At 39.3% G+C, this 26,514-nt stretch overlaps 1 protein-coding gene across 1 annotated transcript in view; it reads right to left on the bottom strand.

Moving 5' to 3' along the window:
- Positions 1-11,038, bottom strand: part of CCNI (cyclin I) — a 30,108-nt gene extending 19,070 nt beyond the window's left edge. The window contains exons 1-2 of the mRNA XM_066278645.1: positions 10,518-11,038; positions 1,315-1,471 (exon numbers count right to left, since the gene is read on the bottom strand). Of these exons, the coding sequence (XP_066134742.1) occupies positions 1,315-1,428 (114 nt within the window). The 5' untranslated portion in view covers positions 1,429-1,471; positions 10,518-11,038. The remainder of the gene's footprint in view (positions 1-1,314; positions 1,472-10,517) is intronic.
- Between the last annotated feature and the right edge of the window lie 15,476 nt (positions 11,039-26,514).

The raw sequence follows: 26,514 nt of genomic DNA, 5'->3' as shown, positions 1-26,514 counted from the left end.
GAGTCCCAAGGTAAACTAAAATATCACACAAGCATATAAAAATGGAAAATGAAAAATAAAAAGTATAGGAAGAAAACTGCCTCAGGTCCAAAGTATAACTCTACTACTTATTACCTAAAGTCTTCAACAAACTGGGACTACTGCCTATTTCAAAGATTAAATGAGACATTAAATGTGAGAGCACATGTAAATAAATACTCTTAGAACAAAAGGTATTCATTCAAGTTAACTAATCTTCAATTTGTAAATAGTAAATAAGAAACAGTAAGTTCAAAACATATTTCTTCAGCTTGTGGGAAAGAATAATAGAAGTAGGTTAGAATTAAAAAAACATAGAGTTCAATAACCTATGAGCAAAAGTTAGCCTAACCCTTGGTTGGCAAACTGCGGCTCTTTGGCCCCGTGAGTGTGGCTCTTCCACAAAATACCACGTGCAAGCGCTACCTCGATAAGAAACATACCTACCTATATAGTTTAAGTTTAAATTTTTGGCTCTCAAAAGAAATTTCAATCATTGTACTGTTGATATTTGGCTCTGTTGACTAATGAGTTTGCCGACCACTGAGTCCTAAACCAACATAAGAGAAATTTAGATATTTGCTATTCACTCACCTACACATATCAAAATTTTCTTGGCCACTACTCTTTATCTTAAGTACAATACTAGTTACGAGGGGTAAAATGATGTGTAAGACATCTTATATAATAAGCTGCTGGAGTGAATGAACTGCAGTTATTTGGAAAAAATAAGTCTGATGAATGTATATGATAAACAGAATTTCTTAAAAGGGCACATAACCAACAGTAATTGAGAGATCAGCTGACTATCTCCCTAGATTAGATGTTTCCAACACTGTATCACCTTACACTTGATCTTAGTCAAAAGGCTAAGAAATGATAACAACATTGTATTACCTTTAGTAGTTTACATAAACTCCTTATAAAATATAAAAACTCAAGAAATATAGTGCAATTTTTTGTCCCCTATAGACAATGATATATATGCTCAGCTTTCATATTTAACTATAGATCAAGAAATAAAGGCAGCTTACTGTTTGTACTGGCTATGAGGAAAGAAAACAGACATACCTATCTTCCTAAAACTGTAGCTCAAATAAAAAATAAAACAAAAAAGAAACGAAACAGTTCACTGTTTTATTTAAGAATAAAACAAAAAGATGTTTCTCAAAGAAGAGAAAGCATATCTTTTAATGCTACATATTTCTCCAACACATGTCAAGATACTATACAGGACAGTAGTACACTTATTTCTAATGAAGCTCATCCTTCTAGAGTGAAGAAAAAAATTATTACCTGGTTTGTAGGCATTTTCGGCACATTTACCTTCCACATCTGAGCTTCCCTAGAGATTGCCTTTTCCAAAAGGAAAGACAATCTCTGGTTTTCCAAAGGCCCTGGAAACTTCATGATAACCTTTGGATCTGCGTGCCTCCCAGCTTGATGTAGCTACCTATAAAATCAAATATAAAAAATACTCTTTATGTAATTATAGAATAAATATAGCATGGTATAAATATGTTGGTTCTTATAAAGCAATTCATAAAACAAATAAGATTATGAGGTAGTATAGGATTTTATAGCTCTTTAAAATATCATATATTAAATGTTACAATAATAGTTATCTGGCCCTGACTGGTTGGCTCAGTGGTAGAGCGTCGGCTGGACATTTGGATGTCCCAGGTTCAATTCCCAGTCAGGGCACACAGGAGAAGCACCCATCTGCTTCTCCATGCCCCCCCACACACCCCTGCAATGAAGGCTCCACTGGAATAAAAGTTGGCCCAGGTGCTGAGGATTGCTAAACCTTTTTCTACATGAAAAAGTTACATCAATCATATTAAACCCACCCATTTCCACTAATGAGTATGAAACCATCACCTTAAATATGAAATCACCTTTTTTTTTCATTTTAAAACAATTTGCTTTATTTTTTCATTCATTAATTAATATTCTCATGGTTCAAAAATATGCACAAATAGCAGAGTAAAAAGGTCATATGAAACCATCTTGAATTGATCTTCCAATATAGTATCTGCTAGCCTCACATATGGATAAATTAGAATGGAATAAAGTTTAAATATACCTCCTCAGTCACATTAGCCCCATTTTAAGGGCTCAATAACTACAGTAACTACATGTGACTAACAGATACTGCATTGGACAATAAAGGAACATTTTTTACCAATGTAGTAAGTTCTATTAGACAGTGTTGGTCAGAAAACTCAACAGTAATGGCACTCTAAAACACACAGCAAGTCTACAGAGCCACAGTCTAGGTCAATGCAGGGCAACTGAGAATCCAAGAGATGTATAAAAGGTTTTAAAAAGGAAACTACAGATTTGAGTGATGACTGCATGTAGAAAATTGGATTAAAAATTGCTGAAGAATGTGAAAAGACTTAACTAGATTTGATGAAAGCTAAGCAACTGAAAGGTAATTAACTTCAGGGAAAAATTGGTTATGCAAGAAAGTAACTGTAATAATATACCACAGTATTTACATAGCAATAATAAAGCAATAAACAGGGATTTCAACAACAGTGTGATCAAATGATGTTGGGAGGATAAGGGGTGTTGGGAGACAGAATGAGAGCCTATTTTTACATTTCATAGTAGGAAAACCATAAATAGTATCTAAATTAAAATATCAAAAACAACAATAAGGCAAGTTTTTTAAAGCTACAATTTTTTAAAAAAATTACTCTATTGGGGTGACACTGGTTAATAACATTACATAAGTATGGTCCTGGCCAGTTGGCTCAGTGGTAGAGCATCAGCCGGACATGTGGATGTCTCAGGGTTCAATTTCCGTTCAGGGCACACAGTAGGGGTGCCCATCTGCTTCTCCACCCCTCCTCCATCCTCTATCTCACTCTCTTCTCCTCCCACAGCCAGTGGCTAGTTTAGAGCGAGTTGGTCTCGGACACTGAGGATGGCTCCATGGCCTCCACCTCAGGGACGGAGAACAGCTCAGTTGCTGAGCAACACCCCAGATGGGCAGAGCATCACCCCCTAGTGGGCTTGCCTGTGAATTCTGTTCAGGGGCATGTGGGAGTCTGTCTCTGCCTCCCCTCCACTCTCTGAATAAAAAAAAAAATAACAACAAATTACACAGGTGAACCATTTCATAATACATCATATGTACAGTGTACTGCACACTGAAAATATGATCTTAAATAACAAGAGAAAGAGGTAAGAGCTGAGTACGCAGTTAACTTCTAGGGAGTGAGATGGGAAGCCCTGCAGCAGGGGAATGCTTTTCATTCTAAACCTCATGTAACTATTTCCGTTTCTCAACTATGAACCCGTATTTTGTATGTGCGTCAGGGTTTGCTGGTTTTTTGCTTTTTAATTTAAATGTCTAAAATTAACACATGGAAAGTTTCAAATTTTTAATAAAAATTTAAAATTTAAAAATAAAAAAAATAGAAAAAACCTCTTCAATTTCCACATCACCACCCCCAACTCTAGCTAACCTCTTTCCTATTCATCTCGGCGCATACTTCACCTACCTGCTACTCAACTTTACTGCAGACTACCTCTAGTTCAATGAGATTTAACCCGTGTGCCGCAGCTCTAGTTTACTGAATAATTTATTTTTTCTTTCTGCTTAAACTTGAGTTTTTGGTAATTTTCTATAATGGGTATGAAATACTTTTCACACTGAGAAGAAAAAACGTAAATAACTTACAAAGGGAAAAGAAATAATATCCACCCTACTGGCCCATTTCAAAGGTAATTTCTTCTAAGAACTTGAGTATGATTTCTCTCCCTCCTGAAAGCAGCTTCCCATTTCTCTCCCATACTAAATTATAAATTCCCTTGTGGTCACATCTACCAATGTCACCTTTTTAATACTAACTGTGCGCACAGCACATATCCTGATAAAATAGGAACTCAATGAAAGATTCCTTCCAACCTTTGGGGCCCCAAACCAGGCAAAACAAACTCAAATCTACTCTCTCGTTAGCAAGCTAATTCTTCAAACGTTTGAAGCTGCTAATGATAGCACCACTTCATCTGTTCCAAATCTGAAAAACTGTTCAAGAGTTCCTCACATGACATGATCTTTGCTCTTCTCAATCAGCACCAATTTAACTATAAATGTAGTATAAGATCATTAGCTATTTTTTTGGCGGACAAACCACACTATCAATTCAGATAAAATTTATGTTCTACTAAAACTCTTAAAAGACAACCTTAGGCAAACTCCCCTTCTACTTGTCCCACCCAATTGTGTGTAAGGTAGAATTCATTAGGTCCTTGCTTAGGACCTAAATGTAGTCTCTCTTAAAATAGGTTATCTTATTAGATTCCATCTGTTATATTCTGCTGAGATGGTCTGAGATTCCAATATTGTTGCCTTGGTACCTTTCTCCACAATCAGGCGAACAGATTCACTAAAATTTCATCTAATGCAGATATAAATATGCATAAACCTTAGAAATAAAAGTGTGGCCCTGGCCAGATGTCCTGGATTTGATTCCCAGTCAGGGAACACAGGAGGGATGCCCATCTGCTTCTCCACCCTTCCCCCTCTTGCTTCTCTGTCTCTCTCTTCTCCTCCCCTCCTGCAGCCACAGCTCAGTTAGAGCAAGTTAGGCCCAAGCGCTGAGGATGGCCCCATGGCTTCCAAGTCAGGCGCTAAAAAATGGCTCCAGCTTCAAAAAAGCAACGCCCCAGATGGGTAAAGCATCGGCCCCTAACAGGGTTGCCTGGTGAATCCCGTAGGGCATGTAAGATATTTAGGAGAAGCATCTACACTGGATGGAGATTAAACTTCATAGATTATATATTCTTCTACACCTAACTTTGGTCTGTATTTATTTACTTTTGTCAAAACTTCAAGCTTACTTAAATAATTATCTATCTTATTCCATTAGTTACACCAACATCTGCCGACCTTCTCAATGCATGCCAATGGTTGGCTGCCCTACTGATTAGTCTTCCCCTACCATGCTTCCTTTGAAGATTATTTTTAGGGGGGATGTAAGGGGCACAGAGAGGGTACAGGATAGAATCATGTCAAGAAGAAGATCAGGTTCAAGAAATTCCTATTCTCCAATCTTCTACAATTAAGGTCCTCAGTAAAACTTTCAAATATTTAGATGCTTTTAATAATTTTTTTTAAAAACAAAAGAAATCTGGGTCAAAGGAGAAATCACATGGAAAATTAGAAAGTACTCTGAGATGAATAAAATAACTAACATACCATAACATATGGGATGCAATGAAAGCAGTGTTTAGAGGGAAATTAATACCTGCAAATGCCTGTATTAAAAAAGATCTCAAATCAATACCCTAACGTTCCACCTTAAGACACTGGAAAAAGTAAAGTATTGTACCTAAAGCAGGTCAGAAAAGGGAAAAAAACAATTATTAGAGTGGAAATCAATAACCTAGAGAACAGAAAAATCAATGAAACCAGAAGTTGGTTCTTTGAAAAGATCAAAATTGGCAAACCCTTAGCTACACTAAACAAGAAAAAAAAAAGAATAAAATACTAAAATCAGGAATAAAGTGGGGGGGGAGGGGCATTACCACATATACTACAGAAATAGGATTATAAAGGAATTTTATAAACTGTATACAAATAAATCAAACAATTTAGATGAAATAGGCAAATTCTTAGAACCACAAGCTATCAAAACTGACTTGAAAAGCTGAACAGCCATATAACAAGAAACTGAATTACATAAACTATTGTCAAAGGAAAGCCTATGCCCAAATGGCTTCACTGGTGAATTCTACCAGTTACAGAAAAATTAATACAAATTACAGAAAAATTAATACAAATTCTTCACAAACTCTTCCAGAAAATAAAGAAGAGCATTTCTCAACTCACTTTATAAAGCTAGTCATTACCTTGCTACCAAAACCAAAGACAATAGCACTAGAAAATTATAGATCAGTATCTCTTCCAAATGTAGATACAGAATTAACAAAATACTTGTAAACTGAATCCACCAACATAAAATGATACACCATAACCATATGTGCCTAGGCATGCCAAATTGCTTTAATATTCAGAAATCAATTAGTGTAATATACCATATCCAGGGAAGAAAAAGAAATCATTCTTTACTCATACTAGGATGTCAACAAAGGAAAAGGAAGAAGTTCATACTCTGTTAAACTATAAAATATGACATAACATAATGCAAGTGAAAGACAAAAAGGATGGAAGACACCTGTAGGGATGTTCCACATTAAATGAGGCTACAGAAAAATAAGACTGCAGTATCTGATGTTAGACTGTATCTTGTATGAGATAAATGCTAACAAAGTCATTGGGTCAATTGACATAATGGGAACGTGGACAATAGAGTAGATGAAAGTAAATGTAAGAGCCCCGGCCAGATAGCTCAGTTGGTTAGAGCGTGGTCCCCAAACACCGAAGTTTCAGGTTGGATCCCTGGTCAGAGCACATACAAGAATCAACCAATGAATGCATAAATAAGTGGAACAACAAACCAATGTTTCTCTTTCTCTCTCCCTTCCTCTTTAAAATCAGTATTTTAAAAAGTAAATGTAAGAATGATAAGTTTATTAAAGTTCATTTTACTGTTATTCTGTAAAAGCATACCCTCTATTCTTAGAAAATCCACAGAAAAAATTTAGGAGTAACAGGCCATCATGTACAAACACACACACACACACACACACACACACACACACACAAGGATGACATAACAAGGTAAAATGTTAATAGGTGAATCCAAGTAAAGGGTTTTCTTTTGAAAGTACTTAAAAGTTAAGAATGTAGAAAAAAAAGACACTTTATGATAGTAGTTATATTATCAAGCTATTATTATTATTTCAATTTTAAGTCCCTAGTAAGACAGATATGAGACAGTGGAGGAGAAAGCACTGGCTTGAATTGTTCTTCTTTTACTGGCAGAACAGTCTCTTTTCTAATGTGCAAAACAGGTTGAGTTAGTTGAATAAAGAATTCTGCTAAAGAATAAAATACACTTAAAAAATAATTTTACTGCCTGACCAGGCAGTGGCGCAGTGGATAGAGCGTTGGACTGGGATGCGGAGGACCCAGGTTCGAGACCCCGAGGTCGCCAACTTGAGAGTGGGCTCATCTGGTTTGAACAAAAGCTCACCTTGGACCCAAGGTTGCTGGCTCGAGCAAGGGCTCTGCTGTAGCCACACAGTCAAGGCACATATGAGAAAGCAATCAATGATCAACTAAGGTGTCGCAACAAAAAACTGATGATTGATGCTTCTCATCTCTCTCCGTTCCTGTCTGTCTGTCCCTATCTATCCCTCTCTCTGTAAAAAAAAAAAAAATACATACATACATATATATATATATATATAAAATTTTACTGTTTTAAATAACAGAACATTTATGGTTGTATGTTGTTATTTTATGCCTATTGTTGGTTACAGCCAGAATTCTGAATGCTTAGAAAAGTCTCTAGGAACTAAAAAATAAAAGACTATGTTGTTGGTAGGCATATTCTACACACTTTGATAGTTTGTTTCAAATTTCTCCTCCCATTCTTTGAATCACGACTTCTGCTTCTTTCTCCATATTTATTAAATAAATAAATGTTTATTAATGTCCGAGTGAAGTTTATAAAATCCTTACTGGACAGCATAAACTATATTACAAATGTGTACACAGGGCCTCCCGCTCATCTGAGGCAAACTACTGCACAGTGCTGGGTATATAGCAGAAACAGCTTCATTAATATGGAATTATATTTATCATCATCATAACACCAACCCTATTACAAATAATGATCAACTTACGACCTATGCAACTTACGACCATTTGACTTTATGACCACAATCGCTAGCCACGACTGCTCTGCGTCTGGCAGCACAAGCATTGCCCAGCTGGGCGTACAACAGTGCGGACCAGCTTCCGGCAGCACTACCATCTCCACGTGCACCATTTCAACTGTTATCCCAGACTCGTTACATCAATTTGTGTTTTGTGTCTTGGATATTTTTCATCAAACTCCTCCCAAGATGTCTACCAAGAGGAAATTGTCTTTGCAAATATTAAACCAGCTGTACTGATAATGCAGTGTTTTACTTAAACCTGACGAATGTAAAAATAAGAAACAAAATGGTGTAGAGATTATATAACTGGCATAAAATGAACAAAAATTATGATATATAACAATGAAATAAAATTATGATAAAATATGACTTAAAGATTTTTATAACATCATTTTACAGTACTGTACATATAGCCTACTCAACTTACAACCAAATCGTGTTACGACCGGTCTGTCGGAACCAATCGTGGTCGTGAGTCGAGCACTAGCTGTAATAACTCTGTACTGGTACTAACTTCTGAGTCTTACGCTCCTCTTCTAAATAAGATGGGTTTATTAACGTGACCATACAAGAACCTCATATTCTAATATTACCTCCTTGATTTTATGCACTTAATAATGAACTACAGGTACTTGGAATTCCAAAACAGGCTGCTTTCTTTCCCAATCTCCATGCCTTTCCACACACTGTTCTTTCAATCTGAAATGTCCTTCTGTACCTCATACTCCTTCTCCTACAGAGTTTTCATTTGCATCAATCTGTGGATGGAACACTGCCTTCCTACATCTGAACCTGGACATAATTCTACTCTTGCATTTAATTTTGCTCTGTGGTATTATTTATAGACTTGTCTCTCCTACTAACCATGATGAGTTAGTTCCTCTCCTACTAACCATGATGAGTTAGTTCCTTGATGGCAAACGCTCTCCAGAGTTTATCACTACACATAATAGTTTAAATGGATGGGGGGAGGGGAGGCAAGATGGACAAATATAAGGTAACAGAAAATTATTTGACTTTGGGTGAGGGGCACAAAACACAACCAACAGTTCAAATGCTAGAGATGTTTACCTGAAACCTATGTATTCTTACTGATTAATGTCACCTCATTAAATTTGATTTCTAAATAAAAAGTACCTTAGCTTACACTTAAGTGCTTAACAAGTAAAAGCAGTGAGTGCCAGATTAACTGATTTAATCCTCACACAACCTTATGTAGTTGGTATTATTAAACCCACATTAAGGATTAAGAAACATGCAAAAAAGGTGAATACTTTTCATTTTTAAAGTATTACACAATCAGAATAAAACATGTACACTATCAGCTTCCAATCTTGAACAAAAAACGTTTTGGTTTCATTCTAACCTACTAGGATGTCACATTGGCACATAAATTCAATGATCTGTAACTGCAAATCACGCTAATTCTACTACTTTGCTCTTCATCAGTATTGTTTTCTGGTCCTGAAACTCAGAATCATCCGGCTAGTTCCAAATTATCAAAATATCTTGTCTACTCTTTCTTAATCTATTGTGCATTCCCTTCTATTCCGTCTGCCACAAAATGACCTGAAATCCTACAACAGGTAACACTACTGCATTTTATTTTTCAACAAATTCATTTTCAGAACAGAGGTGATGTAACATATCCAGATTGCTAAGGCCTGAACTCTTCGGTCCTAGGCTTCTAGCTGCGTCATCTAAGGAGGAAATTACTTCATCTTGTGGAGCCTCAATTTTCCTCATCTGTGAAATGAGACTCCTCCTTGTGGATTCACCGAGTTGCACACCACTTTGACCAGTAACTGTCACAGACAATAAACCTCAACAAGTGTTATTATTTAACATCATAACGTCACGCTGCTGCTCAAATGTTGAGTGCCGCCCGAATGACTGGACAAAGACTAAATACTTGAGCTTGGCATTCAAAGATTTTCAGTCTGATTCCATCCTGCCTCCCTAGAGATATCTTCCATCACTTTGCTAACCAACTCTCAACTCCTGCCAACATGATATGCAATGGAACCTTGAGCTCAGCAGAGGCCCGTCTTCCTTTGTCCAAATGTCGCTTTTTATCTGCCCCATAGGGTGCGACTCAAATCTCCCCTCCTCTCCAATTTCCCCCACCCACGCCACGGTAACGTCCCCCTTCCCCGAGTTCCCGCAGAGCGCGGTTCACCATTCATTTGGCACGCACACCGCTAGACGGTGTAAACCAGCTCCCTCCGGCTCCCGCAGGAGCGCTGGAGTCTTACGGGTGGGAGCGTGCTCCCTTCTTTGTGTATCACACAGGCTCGCGGAGCCCCGAAGATGCACTACGGGGTAGGCAATCTGCAGTTCCTACAAAAGTTACTACGTGACGGAAAAAAAATGGCCCGAAAAGGGGCCGGAGGAGGGGGGGCAGAGCTGCTGGCAAACTGGGCAGGTGCCGAGTTGTTCTTGCGTGGAGGGGACGAGGAAGTGTCCGGGAGGTCCCCGCGGAGGCGAAGGGGGGAGATGCGGCCAGGGCCGGGAGGAGGGGATGCGACTGCGGGAGGACTCCCGAAGGCAGCGGGGAGAGAAAGTGACGGAGGGGGGATGGGCCGGGGGCGGGAGCGGGGGGCGTGCAGCGCCGGACTGGGGGCTCCCCGGCGATGGCGGGCGGCGCGCGCGGGCGCGGAGACTCGGCGAGCCCCCCGCCCCCGCCCGCTCACCTTCTCCTCCTCTTCCTCCTCCCTGGCGGAGCTGCAGGCCTCACAGCGGTAACGCGGCCTCCTCCGGGGGCCCGCTACCACCTCATTTTCCTCTGCGCGCGGGCGCGCGGGCCGAGGACCGGGCCGACTGAGGAGGGAGAAGAGGGGGAACCGGGCCGGGGGGCGCGGGCCCTGGCGCTCGAGCAGGACTCACGGCTGCCGCCAGTGGGTCGGTCAGCGAGTTAGTTCCATGACGACCCTGCACCTGAGGCCGCCACCGCCGGTCTCGCTCCTCCGACCTCCGCCGCTTGTGCCCGGGTGGGGAGGGGGCTCCCTCTCTCCATAGGGCGGCGGGGGCCGGGGAGAGGCGGGGGATGAGACCGGCTCTGCCCCTGCCCGGGGGAAGCGCCTCCAAGGGGAAATGGTGAAAGGGAGGAAGGGGGAAAAAAGGGAGAAAAAAAAAGGAAGGGGAAGGGGATAAAATAAGAAAAAGCGAGGCAGAGGCGCTGCCGCGTCCGCTCGCGGGGAAGGCTAGGGAGGGAGGGAGGGGAGGGAGAGAAGTGCCGGCCTCCTAGGCCCCGCCCCCGCGGACCGATCCCTGGACTAGCTCGCTCCTTGTAAACAACACTCGGTTCGTCTTGCACTCTATCGCCTTTTTTCTCCCCGTTGCCTTCCCGATCCAACGAACAAAGAAGCCCTGGGGCGGGGGCGCTGGGCTGTTGCAGAGGAACTCGGGAATGCTTTAGCATTGGGGTAAAAGGAGAGAGGACATTTTTTGTGGGCTAAGAAAAGCCAAGGGGCCTGCACTCATTTTCCTTGGAGGAGCGGAAGGGTTTTTAATCACCTCTGACGTAAGAACTCTTTCTGCTGGCTGGAAGAGGCGTGCGGTGGCCGGAGAGTGTGCTGCGCATGCGTCCCGGGGAAGAAAGGAGCGGCTGAACGCTCATCTTGGGTTTTGGGTATTGGGATGCTCCTCTGGCTGAAGCTAGAGCTACGTGGATTTGTCTAAGCTAGCTTGTCTCTCGGCTTGGTGGGAGAATATATATTGGAAAAGGGCTGGTACGATTCTGTAATCTTTGTTGACCTCTCAAAAAATGATGTGTTTCTTATGGAGGCGTAAATAGAATTGCGGTGTTTCCGCCGCCACATCCTGGGGGGGGGGGGGGGACGGGGACGGGGAGGGGAGGAAATTCTAAAAGCTTTAGAAGTCAGGAAATATGGGGGAATCAAATCCTTGAGCACCTTTTTGCCTAAGGCCTCTTTTAAAACTAAGTAATACTGCTGAAGGCCAGGAACCTGCTTGGTAATGCGCCAAGGAAATTGTATCCACTTAACCAACACATCTGAGTATTTCAGACTAGATTTTATTGCCAGGTGTTTAACGAGTGTGTGGTGACATATAAATGTTTTATTTGGGGCTTTTACTCAACTGTAGTAATTTTTGCTCTTTTGTTTTCTTTATAAAAATATGTAGAATTACAGAAAGTTTTGAAATAAGGAAAATATACTCAATTATTTACAGAAGTAGTCTTCTTTGTCTTTTATATACCTCTTTTAAGTCATAGGAAAATTTGTGTTGAGCTTATCAGCGGGCCAGACCCAGTGCTTAAACTCTACCAAACTGGAAGTAACCAAGACAGAAATAGCTCCTGCCTTCCAAGTGATTATAATCCAGAGGATAAACATTGAGCTAATTATCATTATCTAAAATTACCCAGTACATTGATTTGTTTACCTGTACATTGTATTCCTTCCCTAGAATATTAGGTCTTGGCAAGGATTCTCCATGTTTTGTTTTTTCATTCTGTATCACTGCATGTAAAAGACTCAGTATTTAATTACTGACTTGAATAAACAATTACATGTATCAAAAGTATTAAGATGGAAAATTGCAGGCTGCTATGGAAATACCCCTAGTCTAGTTAGGGATATCCAAGCGAGCGTTTCTTTGAAGAAGTGACATTTAAGATGAGACTTGAAACCACTGACAAAGAAGAGGGGAGAGTGATACAGGCAGAGGAAACAACATCTGCAAAGGCTCTGAAGCTGAGACAGTCTAAAAAATCGCTGAAACAAAATAAAGGAAAAGAAAAAAGAAAAGAAAATTCTCTGAAAGATAGTATAAACTGGCCCTCAAAGAATCGAGGGAGAGCTGAGGAGCAAAGGGCCTTAGACGGAGCAGGGAATGGGAAGCCCAGAAAGGATTTCAAGTGGGTTGAGTCCTGCTTTTTTCACTTTGTGTAGTGTTTTTCCAGATTACTATGTGGTCTTCCTTCTACAGAGCCAACATGTTTCTGCATAATACTTTTTTTTTTTTTTTGTATTTTTCTGAAGCTGGAAATGGGGAGAGACAGACTCCCGCATGCGCCCAACCGGGATCCACCCGGCTCGCCCACCAGGGGGCGACGCTCTGCCCACCAGGGGGCGATGGGGCGTGGCTCTGCCGCGACCAGAGCCACTCTAGCGCCTGGGGCAGAGGCCAAGGAGCCATCCCCAGCGCTGGGGCCATCTTTGCTCCAATGGAGCCTCGGCTGCGGGAGGGGAAGAGAGAGACAGAGAGGAAGGAGGGGGGGGGGGGGGGTGGAGAAGCAAATGGGCGCTTCTCCTATGTGCCCTGGCCGGGAATCGAATCCGGGTCCCCCGCACGCCAGGCCGACGCTCTACCGCTGAGCCAAGTGGCCAGGGCCTAATACTCTTGAGAATGTAGCATTGCTTCATAATACCTCTGAGCGTGTAGCATAATTACATTGTTGGACCATGATTTTAATTCCAATAAGAATAATATAAATTACAGTACACTCCTAGGTACTGTATGTAGCCAAGAGAAATGAAAACATGTCCACATAAAAACTTGTACAGGAATGTTCATAACAGCACTATTCATAATAGTCAAAAGGTGAAACAACACAAATGTCCACCAGCTGATGAATATGTAAGTTAAAAGTGGTATATCTATACAATGGAATATTATTTGGCCATAAAAATGAGGTATTGATATATGGTATAACATGGATAACCCTTGAAAACATATGCAATCTTTCGTGGCTGGCTTCTTTTACTTAGCATAATGATTCCATTTCTATAAAATGTCCAGAAGATGCAACTCTGTAGAGACAAACAGTAGATAAGTGCTTAGGACTGGGGACACAAATGGAGTGAGGGATGATAGCTGAAGAGTGATGGGTTCCTTTTTGAAGAAAATGTCCTAAAATTGATTGTGATGGTAGTTGAATATACTAAACTAAACCATTGAGTTGTATGCTTTAAATGGGTGAATTTCATGAGATGTCAATGATATATCAATAATACTTTTACCCCTCAAAATGAAGAAGAAAACCAAAAGAATACAATTAATATCTTTATGTATAACCTTTTTGGAGTATTCCTGGGTCCAGTAGTATTTACGATTTTAAGGCTTTTGATGACTACCAGTTTGCCAAATTGCTTGGCAGAGGAGTTGAACCAATTAAAATGTAACTGGGAACATTTAAGAGCTCCCACTTTATTATATACTTACTCTTTTTGACGTTTAGGTTTATTAAAACTTATTGTCTGTGAGATAGCCTATGACAATATAATCAACAATACTATAAGTATAATCACAAGTAATTAATAAGTGGTAAGGAACAAGTTCCCATTGTCCTAACAAAAAATAAGGACATTCTTTTTCTTCACTATTCACTCATAACACCTTACTTTAATCAACATCTCTTTTTTAATAACTGTAATATTTTTTACAATGAATTGTACTTGTAAAAAAATAGAAAGCCTTTTAAAATTCCCTAAGAAAATAAATGAGGTATATAAAAAAAATGTATATCTTATATTGATAAGGAATTCATATTTTTTCACTTTTAAAATATATTTAGGAATGGTTCCCTCATGTCCTAAATAGCAAAATTAAACATTTTTACATGGCATTGAGAATAATAACTAAAACACTGATTACTCCCTATGTACCAGGCATCGCACTATGTACTGTTACTGCATTCTTTCATTTTTATCCCTACAGTCCTCCCCTAGAAAAGGTATTTTTGTTGTTCCCATTTTACAGAAGATAAAGAGGTCAAGTAAATCCACGAGATTGGTCATAGATCTCGGGGAAGCACAGCTAGAATGCAAACCCAGTTTGTCTGACTCCTGAGTCTGGTGTGCTTTCACTCACCACCCTTTACTGCCTCATCCTGTGGGTGTTTCTGGCTTGCATTAAATCTTTGAACAAAAATACTCACCCTGTGGTTATTTAATCTCAGAACAAATGTTTTTTTTTAAAAAAAAACAACACATTTTTAGCAAGTAGTTTATATTTGTGTTGTTAGAGAGTTGATTTCTGATTGAAAGGGGTTCTTAAACTTTTCTTAGACATGTTTTGTTTCATGTCTGGAATATTGAATCTTGAAGTTTGAACATGCCTTCCTTCAACTGCAGAGGGGTAAAGTAAGGAAGCACCTGAGAAACAGTGTGCTGTCAAAATAAAGACTCTTCTGAAATGCAAAAGTGTAAAGTGAGACCCCTTCAGAACTCTAGGACAAAGGAAGAAAATCAAGTTGATGAGCACAAAGTGGTTTGCTAGCCTTAATCTTTCAAGAAAAATTATTAGAATGCACTGCTTACATTTTTATGAGTATAGAAAACCAGACTATTTAATCTTTAATGACATAAATTTCTAGTCTCATTAGTCTGAAAATTTTGGGGGTAATGTTCCCAGTAGACACTTTATGGAGGTACTATTACCTACAGGAACAAAGGAAGTGATTTAGTATCATAGTCACTCATCTTTAGCATCTGCCAACACTTAAGTATCCTTCTTACAGCTTTCAAAATATTTGTTTTCATTGATCTCTACAGAAACAGAATTTAAGAGGAATAAATCTCCCAAATAGATACCAAGAGAAAAGGAGTCCCCAATATAAAGGCTTTCTATTTACTATTAAGTGGGGAGGAAGTTGTCAGAGAAAACAAGTCAGAACTTCTAAGATAGGAAGTTTCAAGCTGCTTTCCAGACTTTGGCCAACTTGGAATATAAACTGTCTCTTGGCTTCTCATATTTAGGAACTTATTTAGAAAGACCTCACTAGGAGGGATCATTGGTCATATACTTTAAGAGGAGCCCCAGAAGTCAAATAGCAGCCACCTATTTGAAATCTGTCATTATAAAGGCTTCATTAGAAGTATTTCTTTTTTTGGTACTGTTGGAAGAAAAACACACCATTGAAAGAACACCATTTATTCGTTCACAGGCTGTTTTGAATTGTGAGCCACCAAATTTAGTAAGTTCAGGGGGGAAAAAAATCTGTTTTTATAGATCTATGTAATCCAACTACCAACACTATTTCTTGTCATTAATTTATGGAGGTGTGGGGAGAAAGGTAAACATCTTCCAAGTGTTAGTGTCTTCACAATATATGTTTACTATAAGCCTTATTTTTTTCTCAGTGAAGGAAAAAAAAAAGTGTTTTGGAAATCAATTTAAAGTTTATACAATCAAGGTTTCCAAGACTTGTTTCTCACATAACTAAGCTGCTTTTATCACCTGTCAGTGACTTAATAAATATTTGATAAGGTGACCAACTTTTTTACAATGAAAAGGAGGACAAAAATAAATCGAAGAAAACAATATTGTAAATAAAAGAAACATTTTATTCATTGCAACAATAATATACTATAATATGATAAATGCGTAATAAAAACATTTGAAATATTTTATATTGTAATTATGCTTACATGCCTATTAATTTTTAATAATTGTAAGAAAAAACTACTCATTAGATACAAATATGTCACATCACACGCAATGGATCGACTCTGCATTGACTGAATATGGACATTTACAGATTAGTCTTCCAATATCAAAAAGGAGGACATGTAGGAGGACACTTCAAGGGAGGACAGAACTTGCAAAAGAAAGACTGTCTTCCCTAAAAGAGGATGATTGGTCACCTTATACTATTTGAGTACCAATCATATACTGCGCTAGGCACTGTAAGAGATCCCAAGGCGAGTTATATATGGTCCTGTTTATAGGAAACTTGCTCATTCATTCATTGTTTAATTCAGCAACATTTACTACTTGTGAGTCTATAATCAAATTAATCAGCTTCTCTGTAACTTGACCTCAGTTTCATCATCTGTAAAATTGGGACAATAATATATCTCCTAGGTTTTATGAGGATTAAATAGGATATTTACAAAAAGCTTAGAACAACATCCAACACATAGGAAATACTAATTGTTACCTTAACTAATGTAAAGAGTTCTTTATGTGCCAGGCTTGAGTTTGATTTTTTTTTTCTCACTTAATAGGGTTAAAGATGATTCACACTCAAGCAGCTCTCAGCCTTGTAAGAGAGACAAAAACGTAATAAAACACCATTAATGGAAGTCTTTTTTTTTTGTATTTTTCTGCTGTTGGAAACAGGAAGGCAGTCAGACAGACTCCTGCATGCGCCCGACCGAGATCCACCCAGCATGCCCACCAGGGGGCGATGCTCTGCCCATCTGGGGCGTCGCTCTGTTGCAACCAGAGCCATTCTAGCGCCTGAGGCAGAGGCCATAGAGCCATCCTCAGCGCCCGGGCCAACTTTGCTCCAATGGAGCCTTGGCTGCGGGAGGGGAAGAGAGAGACAGAGAGGAAGGAGAGGGGGAGGGGTGGAGAAGCAGATGGGCGCTTCTCCTGTGTGCCCTGGCCGAGAATTGAACCCGGGACTCCTGCACACCAGGCCAACGCTCTACCACTGAGCCAACCGGCCAGGGCCAATGGAAGTCTTTTATATTGTGTTATTTGTCTTGCAACAAATTGCCTCAAAATTTAAGCTGTGAAAGAGAAGAAATATTTAATATTTCAGTTTCTGAGGCTCAAGAATTGTACTTCAGATGGGTGATTCTGGTACAGGATCTCTCACGTGGTTACAATAAAGTTGTTGGCTGGAGCTGAAGTCATGAAAGTACTGGAGAATCAGCTTCCTGATTCAGTCATGTGGCCATAGGCAGGGGACTTTAGTTCCTTGCTGCTGGGACTCTCCAGAGAGCTGCCCATGACAGACAGCTGGCTCCCCCATAACAAGTGATGAAAGAGTGAATGAGAAATGTCCTGTTGCTTCTGCCATATCCTGTTCATTAGAAGCAATTCATTAAAACTAGCCTGTATTGAAGGGAAGGCAATTAAACTTGAAAGTACAATTATTGAAGAACTTGTGAATGTATTTTTAAAATCACCACAGGTATGAAAGGAAAAGTAAAGTTTAGCTAGGTAGAAAGAAACAAAATTTTTTTAACATGAAATTTATTTTAATTTATTGTGTTTACATAGATTCTAGTGTCCCCCCGAATATATCCTCCCCTCCCGTGTTCCCCAGTACATCCCCTTTGTCCTCCTCCCTGTAACACCCTCCCCCTTCCCTCCAGGATTTGCTTTTCTACTCTCATCCCATCCTTTCATCCCCTTTCCCTCTGTCCGCTTTCCCTCTGGATCCTTTGATCCCGCCTCTGTCTCTATTCCGGAAAGGAATAAATTTATGACCAGCAAAGGAATAACAGATACAAAGAACTAGAACTACGAGATTAGATGGCATGTAACCTAGCGTGGCTAGAGAACTGAGGTGATTATTGTTATACCCATTTTAAAGATGAGGAAACTGAGGCTTAAAGAGATAAGGTAACTTTTCCAACATAGTTAATAAATGGCAGATCCTGATCCTGAGCCCATCTTTCTGATTATAGAATCCATGATATTATCACTGCTGTATTAGTCAGGGTTGTCCAGAGTAATAGATCTAACAGGCAACATCTATATCTATATCCATATCTACAACTATGTGGAAGAGATTAATTATAAGAAATTGGGTCTTGCGATTATGGAGGCTTGGTAAGTCCACAATCTTCAGAGCAGGATGACAAACTAGAGACACAGTTTGAGTCCAGATACAATCTGTTGGCAGAATTTCTTCTTGCTCAAGGGAAGTCAGTCTTTGTTATATTATGGTGTTGAACTGATTGGAAGAGGACCACCCACAGTATGAAGGGTAATAGACTTTACTCAAATACCACCAATTTAAATGTTAAATCTCATTAAAAAAAAAACAACCTTGACAGAAACATCCCAAATAAATATTGATCAAATATTTGAGCACCATGGTCTAGCCCAGATAACACATAAATAACCATTATACTACCCTGTACAATAGTGACAATTTGAGGTTCAGATGGCAAAGGGACCTGAGTACCATACTAAGCAGTTTATTGGACTTAAGAAAATTAACCAGTGACTCTGACTTTGAATATCTGGTTTTGGTGAGGGTTTCTCCATAGAGTATTATAATTCCTTTAGAGAAAGTATCTTTGAATATTTTTGTTGTGCTTGATCTTCAATCTTGCTCTGACAAATGACAAATCTGGATTTTTAAATTTTTTTTTAATTTTATTTATTCATTTTTAGAGAGGAGAGAGAGAGAGGGAGAGAGAGAAACAGAGAGGGAGAGAGAAGAGAGAGAGAGAGAGAGAGAGAGAGAGAAGGGGGGAGGAGCTGGAAGCATCAACTCCCATATGTGCCTTGCCCAGGCAAGCCCAGGGTTTCGAACTGGCGACCTCAGCATTTCCAGGTCGACAGTTTATCCACTGCGCCACCACAGGTCAGGCAATCTGGATTTTATTAACATTATATTTTCTTTCAATATTTTCCTTTAAAGTCCACATATTTTTAGTAATTATCCTTTCACGTTTCAAAGTGATGAGTTTCATTTCAAAAATATTTTTCTCTATTATTATTCTCTTATATTAGGACCTTTTTCTCTTTTTCTTTCACTTTGATGCCTTATTTCAAGGCTTCCTTTAAGCTGTGCCTCCAGAGTGAAATGTGAAATCAGAGAGGAATGTAAGATGTAGGTGGGAAAAAGAACCCAGTTTGGAGACCAGCTAGACTTGGTGATTTCAAAGGTATAAATATTGTTTAAGCATTATTTCTTTGCAGACAGTATGTAAAAGAAAAGCTGTTTCAACCTTGCTGATGGAAATTTTTCACTTTGTAGCTAACATAGAGCGGGGAAACTTAACATTTTTCTTGGAGCCTGTGAATTTAAAGTTGCAATGGTTCCAGCCTCTTTGGGCTCTCTTTATTCTGGGTCCCCATTGAAGACAAGACACAGATAAGGGCAGGGCTGGAGTGTGCTGGGATAGCCCTCAAAAGTGATCTGCATAATAGGTCTGTGGATACACACTACAAGGAGAAAGCAGGAAGCAAAATCTAGAAAACAAACAGAGGAAAAGGTGCAACACACTGGAAAGGAAAGGAGAACTGGATTTGCAGCATAAATAGGGGCTGAGACCTGATGATAAATCGTAAAACAAGGTAAGAGAGTTTGGGAGCTAGTTCTTCCGATACAGCTCATTTTCAGCTTTCCCTCTTACAAACAGTAAGATAAAATTTGTGAGTTTCAAAGCACCACCGGTGGGGTGCACAACACCACTAAGTGGTTTGGTGAGTTCTATTAGATGAGCAGATTTTGTGGTTAAGTGAAGAAGACATGCAACACCACTCAAAGGAAATACAGTTTTCTAAAAAAGGAACATTTACCGCATTAATTCTGCTCTGTGTTCCTTTCTCTATTCCCCTTCCCCTGTTGCTATACTGATCATCCTACAAGCTCAGGTATGTGTAATTTTCATCTTTGGTGCCATTGGAAAGGGGCTTTATTAATAGCATGAAGGAATAATAGCACGAAGGAATAGCATGAAGGTTTTGCCAAATCAGTTTATTTTATTTTCTAACATCAACACAAATATTATGTCAATGATCTAGAGGAGACTTTGATAGTTTATATTTCTGTCTTTAATAAAATTAAACCTAAACCATCTTGGAAAAATAGTTTTCCTATTCTACTTTAAAAAATTGCCAGTTGAGCTATTCTTATAAATTCTCTAATCCATTCCAAAGAAATAATCTCCTCTTTCTAATTGTATTTCTTAGCGTATTTTAGGAAGCTATACTTAATATGTCATTCATTTGAACTGTATGATAACAGAAACTAAGACCCTAAGATCTAACCATACAAAAAGCTCTTTGGATCAATCTACATAGAAAATGGTCGGCGAATTTTGTCTTAAATAATTTTTTTTAAATTTAATTGAAGGGAGATACAGAGATACACTCCCACATGCACCCTGATGAGGATCCACCCAGCAAGCCCTGTCTGGGGCCAATGCTCACAACCAAGTTATTTTTAACACCTGAGGCAAGTTTCCATGGATCCATTCTCAGCGCCCGGGGCCAACTCCTCAAATCAATCAAGTCATGGCTGTGGGAGGGGAAGGGAGAGAGAGAGAGAAGAGGGAAGAGGAAAGGGGAGAGTAGATGGTTGCCTCTCCTGTTTGCCCTGACCAGGAATCAAACCTGGGGCTTCCACATGCTAGATTGACTCTCTACCACAGAGCCAACTGACCAGGGCCAACTTAAATCTTATTTATACTTGTAACCCCTTGAGTTTTAAAGCATAAAAATTAAATACCCCAAATCCACAATTCTAAAGCATAAGATAATTTCCATTCCTGAGTCCAAAATGCTTTATGAGTGCTTTGATAAGGTTGGGTAAGGAGGAAAAATAATGCTGGAGAAATATGGTGAAAGGAATCAAGCTTTATGCTAAAGAAACTGCAACATTCTATGGGACCTTTCTTCCCTACCACAATATCTGATATTCTCTATCATGCCTCTTAGAGAAGGACACTGATCAATTTAAAAAAAAATTTTTTTCTTTTTTCGTGTGTGACAGAGATAGAGAGAGGGACAGACAGACAGGAAGGGAGAGAGATGAGAAACATCAACTCTTTGTTGCAGCACCTTAGTTATCCATTGACTGCCCTCCCACATGTGCCCTGACCAGGGTGCTACAGCAGAGCAAGTGACCCCCTGCCCAAGCCAACAACCTTGGGCTCAATCTAGTGAGACTTGCTCAAACCAGATGAGCCTGTGTTCAAGCCAGCGACCTCGGGGCTTCACACCTGGGTCCTCCGTGTCCCAGTCCAACACTCCATCCACTGCGCCACCACCTGGTCAGGCCTGATCAATTTTTATAAGTCCATTGAAACTTGCCCTTCTGACCACACTCAGGAATTTACAATATATATATAAATAGGTACTGAATATTAAAAGACTAATTTGAATGCCAGTTCAGTGATTTTCACCCAGAGAATTGTTGAATAGAACAAACTACCTTTGACAGCTACTCCCACATACATTGTAATATACAAGGTGGAGCAAAAGCATGTTTACAGTTGTAAGTACATGAAACACAGTTTATTCTTGTATTATTATTTATATAATTATTGTATTATTTTCCATATGAATAACTATAAACCTACTTTTGCATCACTCTGTATGCACCACATCCCTTACTGTGGAAAGTTATGGTTAAGGTCATATACACTGGATCTTATCCATATGAAAAAACAAGGCTATCTATGTTATTAATAGTATTGCTTTTATATTTATACATTATAGCTTGCTACTTGCCTTTGCCTTTAAAATATATTACTACATTAGTTTCTAAATCCATTCAATAGTCAAGTAGTTCACTGAGTTCTCATTTGTCATTGAATCAAATTGAATTATAAAAATGATAATGTCAAGTGGTATATGTTGACTTTTATAAGTTTGTTATACATTAAATAGAGCCAAGACAAAAATGTAAGTTTTTGCGCTACCAAAGCCAGGATCCCTTATCATAATACTAAAATTATTTCTAATTTTAGGAGTAAAATCAGAATAAAAGTGAACATTATGAAAGATTTTTCAAAAGAATTTTTTGGGCCTGACCTGTGGTGGTGCAGTGGATAAAGCGTCAACCTGGAACGCTGAGGCTTCCAGGCTTCAAAACCCCAGGCTTGCCTGGTCAAGGTACATATGGGAGTTGATGCTTCCTGCTCCTCCCTCCTTCTCTCTCTCCTTTCTCTCTAAGAAAATTAATAAATAAAATCTAAAAAAAATTAAGAATTTTTTGAGAAGAGCTTCTTTGTCTCGAGCCAACCATTTTACATTTAAAAGTTAGTTAAGTTTGAGGCCCTGGCTGGTTGGCTCAGTGGTAGAGTGTTGGCCTGGCGTGCAGAAGTCCTGGGTTCGATTCTCGGCCAGGGCACACAGGAGAAGTGCCCATCTGCTTCTCCACCCCTCCCCCTCTTCTTCCTCTCTGTCTCTCTCTTCCCCTCCCGCAGCGAGGCTCCATTGGAGCAAAGATGGCCCGGGCACTGGGGATGGCTCCTTGGCCTCTGCCCCAGGTGCTAGAGTGGCTCTGGTTGCAACAGAGCGATGCCCCGGAGGGGCAGAGCATCGCCCCCTGGTGGACAGAGCGTCGCCCCTGGTGGATGTGCCAGGTGGATCCCAGTTGGGTGCATGCGGGAGTCTGTCTGACTGTCTCTCCCCGTTTCCAGCTTCAGAAAAATACAAAAAAAAAAAAAAAAAAAAGTTAGTTAAGTTTGCTTTACTGCAAATCCTCATCTTCCACAGCAGCTTGAGGAAGTTTTGCAAGCCACATTTACCAGTAAAGCTGGAGTTACATGAGACCCTTTCTGAGTCAATTAACAAATATCCAAATATTTATTGAGCAACAACTGTGTACAAGGCCTTAGGCTGAATTAAATGATCAAGCTGATAACAAAACCAGGAGATAATATTACAAACACAAGTATGACTATTGGGAAATGTGCAGTGATACTAAATTTAGGAAAAAATTGGGAATAATCACGCACATATTTTATGCAACAAATTTAGAAATGTCTGAATCCACCTGGAATAAAATTACTTATGAAGTCATAGAGCTCTTAATTCAGAGGACATTTTAAAAACCTATTCCAGTGTCAAATTGTATCTGTGCTTAATATGCTCCAGGATTGGACTAACCCAGATGGAAAGGAAGGAAAAGCCCCCAAACTCATAGGCTAATTTATTATTTTCCAGTTATAAAGGTTGCTGATAGGAAATTTGGCATAAGTAGAGCAGATGCTTCTGATCTTTTTTAATAAAGTACTAAAGGATCTTGGCCTTTAAGCTTTACTAGGTTTTAACGTTTTTGGAGACCTCTAAAGTATTTCTTCCCCAAGGGAAAAAACAAAATGCCATCATTATTGGAAAACTATTTTGTGCTTTTATTCTCTTTTCCTCTAACATTGAACTTACTTACAATTACCTCTCCTCACACTTTCCTAGGTATTTTAAGAAATATTTAGAGTTTTCACTTTCCTACATATACTTAAGTGGTCTCCTTTATTCTAAGAGCCTATTAAGATATTAGTGGGTCTAGCTCACCTCCCAGGCCTCTGTTTACTGTCCCTGCTGTACGTTCACTGTGCAGTGGTATTTCTGTCATCTCTCCATCTGCGCTCTTTTCCCAGACTTGTGTCGGGTTTAAGTATTTGTAGAGAGAATTATCTGAACAATCTGTATAACGATGGCCTTATTTAGAATACAGGCTAGCTCCATCCATCTTGCTTTCCCATCCTTAGGGAGTTGGTTTCATATTTGTGCCTGAAAATGGCTCATATCCTGATTCCTGCCCACCTGAGGGGAAAAGAGTGATGGAAGCACCTGGCCCACAAGGTGCGTACATCATTTCTGCTTACATTCCACTTACTATGCTATACTTGGATCCGACTTAAATGATGATTAGTATGGAAGATACGGTTAGCAAACGCTGCCATATACTAATATGGTCCAGATATCTTTTAAAAATCTTTTTAAAAAGCAACAACTAGTAAGTAGTTGGTACTTTGATGTGTCACTTCCTGACGTGTAAATTTCAAACACTTTTGCATAAGTTACTCATAAGTGGATCTTCAGATGACATTTTCATCTTGGACAGTTAGATTTCTAAGTCTAGTTCAGTATATCATTTTATTTTCACAAGGTGCTGCATTCTTTTTTTTTTTTTAATTTTATGCACTTAATTTTTTTTAAATAAATTTTTATTAATGTTAATGGGATGACATTAATAAATCAGGGTACATATATTCAAAGAAAACATGTCTAGGTTATCTTGTCATTAAATTATGTTGCATACCCCTCGCCCAGAGTCAGATTGTCCTCCGCCACCCTCTATCTAGTTTTCTCTGTGCTCTTCCCCCTCCCCCTAATTCTCTCCCTCCTTCCCTCCTGCGTCCTCCCTCCCCCCACCCCTTGTAACCACCACACTCTTGTCCATGTCTCTTAGTCTTGTTTTTATGTTCCACCAATGTATGGGGAATCATGTAGTTCTTGTTTTTTTCTGATTTACTTATTTTGGTGCTGCATTCTAAGAATAGATGAACCAAAAATTTAAAAGCAAATAAACAAAAAAGTAAAGAAAATCTTTTCAATCTGACCTCAGGCCACTATACAGTGGTATACCTATACTGTCTGTCACAGCAAAAAGTGTCATCTCTGCACAGAGTGTTACAAAGAGCCAGATGATTACTCTTTTCATCACTACACTTTGAATGTACATTAACTCTATGACATGATAAAGATAGAACTTTAACAAATAGAACCACAAAGCTGAATGTACCCCTTTCCTTTGTGGCTAAAATTGCAGCAATTTGAATGCCCTTCACTTGACACTTTGTAGGTAGGGAGTTTTTTTGTTTGGGGCTCTTATCATCCTAACTTCATGCCCTGTTGACCCTCAACCTCCAGCTTCTTTGATGCCCATCATGCTGAGCTTCTGCACTCTACTTGCATCCCACAGGAAGTCTTATAATCTTTAGCACATTCCACAGGACGTGCTTCCTTCCTCAACTATGCTGAACACTGTAGCTAATAAGTATACCATTGTCTTGATTAGGGATCTCTACTGATGAAAGCAGAAACTGCCTCAACTCAGCTCTATGGGTGGAGGTGGAGGGATATTTATGAAGGAGACTCTGGGGATATCAGGGACTCTAATTTCAGAATATAGAGTCCTATTTTATAGGAAATGAAAAGTCATTCGACAGCTACTCTTTCTGGGATCAATCAGATGATCTCTCATCTGTTTCTCTGATATGTCCGTTTATTCCCGCTCCTCTAGCCGATCCATTTCTGATCTTACAGAAGCTTTTGAGGTTCACTCAATTTTCATGTGTCACGCTTGTGTCAGTGCTCCCATTTCTGAGAGCTCCTCTGCACAATATGAACAGCCTCGATTTCTGTATTTTGGTTCATCTTCTGAAACAAAAACAGCTAATGGACTCAGCCTGAATCAGGTGCCTACCCCTGGTTCAATGACTTGTAGCCAGAAAATTGGAGTCACCAAAGGGTAAAAGGCAGATTCTCTTAGAATGGGTTGAAAATGGGAAGATGACTGATATATCTAGTACAGATTATCTTTTTTATATTGATATTTTTAACCCCAGTCTGAACTTGGGCTGAGCAGAGTTAGTCTTGAAATAATGTTAAACATCTGATTGGTTACAAAATACCATCTAGCCAAATATCTTAACTGATACCAGGTGTGATTCCCCAAAAGGAACCACAGGTCACCCACTCCCATGACTAGATAACTTACTGGCTCTTGCCTTCATCCACTCACGCTCAAGAATTGGTGACTACAGACTCTTCTATAGTGGTATCAGCTTCTATAAATGTGATGTACCCAGACTCCTGGATTCCCTGTTAATTTGGACACATCTTCTTTTGAAATCTTTTATGTTTTTTTTTATCAAGTTCCTTTGAATTGCATAATCTGTAGATATTATTTAAAAACACAAAAATATACATGACAAATTTTTCTATAGCAGCAGTAGAAGGAGGTTTCCGCAGGGCTTGAAGCTTGTTCAATTTTAGAGACAGTTTTAAAGAAAAAATAAAATTATCAAGACAAAATTAGGTATGAAATTGATTCTCTATTTCAAATGAGAAAAGGCATAAAAATAACATGGCGTTCTTGTAAATACAGATTTCTACACAAAGATGCTCACTTTCAACACTTTTTATTTCAACATAATATAGAAGTCCTTGCCAGAGAAATTAGGCAAGAAAAATAAATATTCAAATCAAAAAGGAAGAAATAAAATGGTCTCT

Source organism: Saccopteryx bilineata, chromosome 5, assembly GCF_036850765.1.
Source record: "Saccopteryx bilineata isolate mSacBil1 chromosome 5, mSacBil1_pri_phased_curated, whole genome shotgun sequence".
NCBI lineage: Eukaryota > Metazoa > Chordata > Mammalia > Chiroptera > Emballonuridae > Saccopteryx > Saccopteryx bilineata.
The sequence above is the reverse complement of the archived record's forward strand: the minus strand, read 5'-3'. Positions and strand labels throughout refer to the sequence as shown.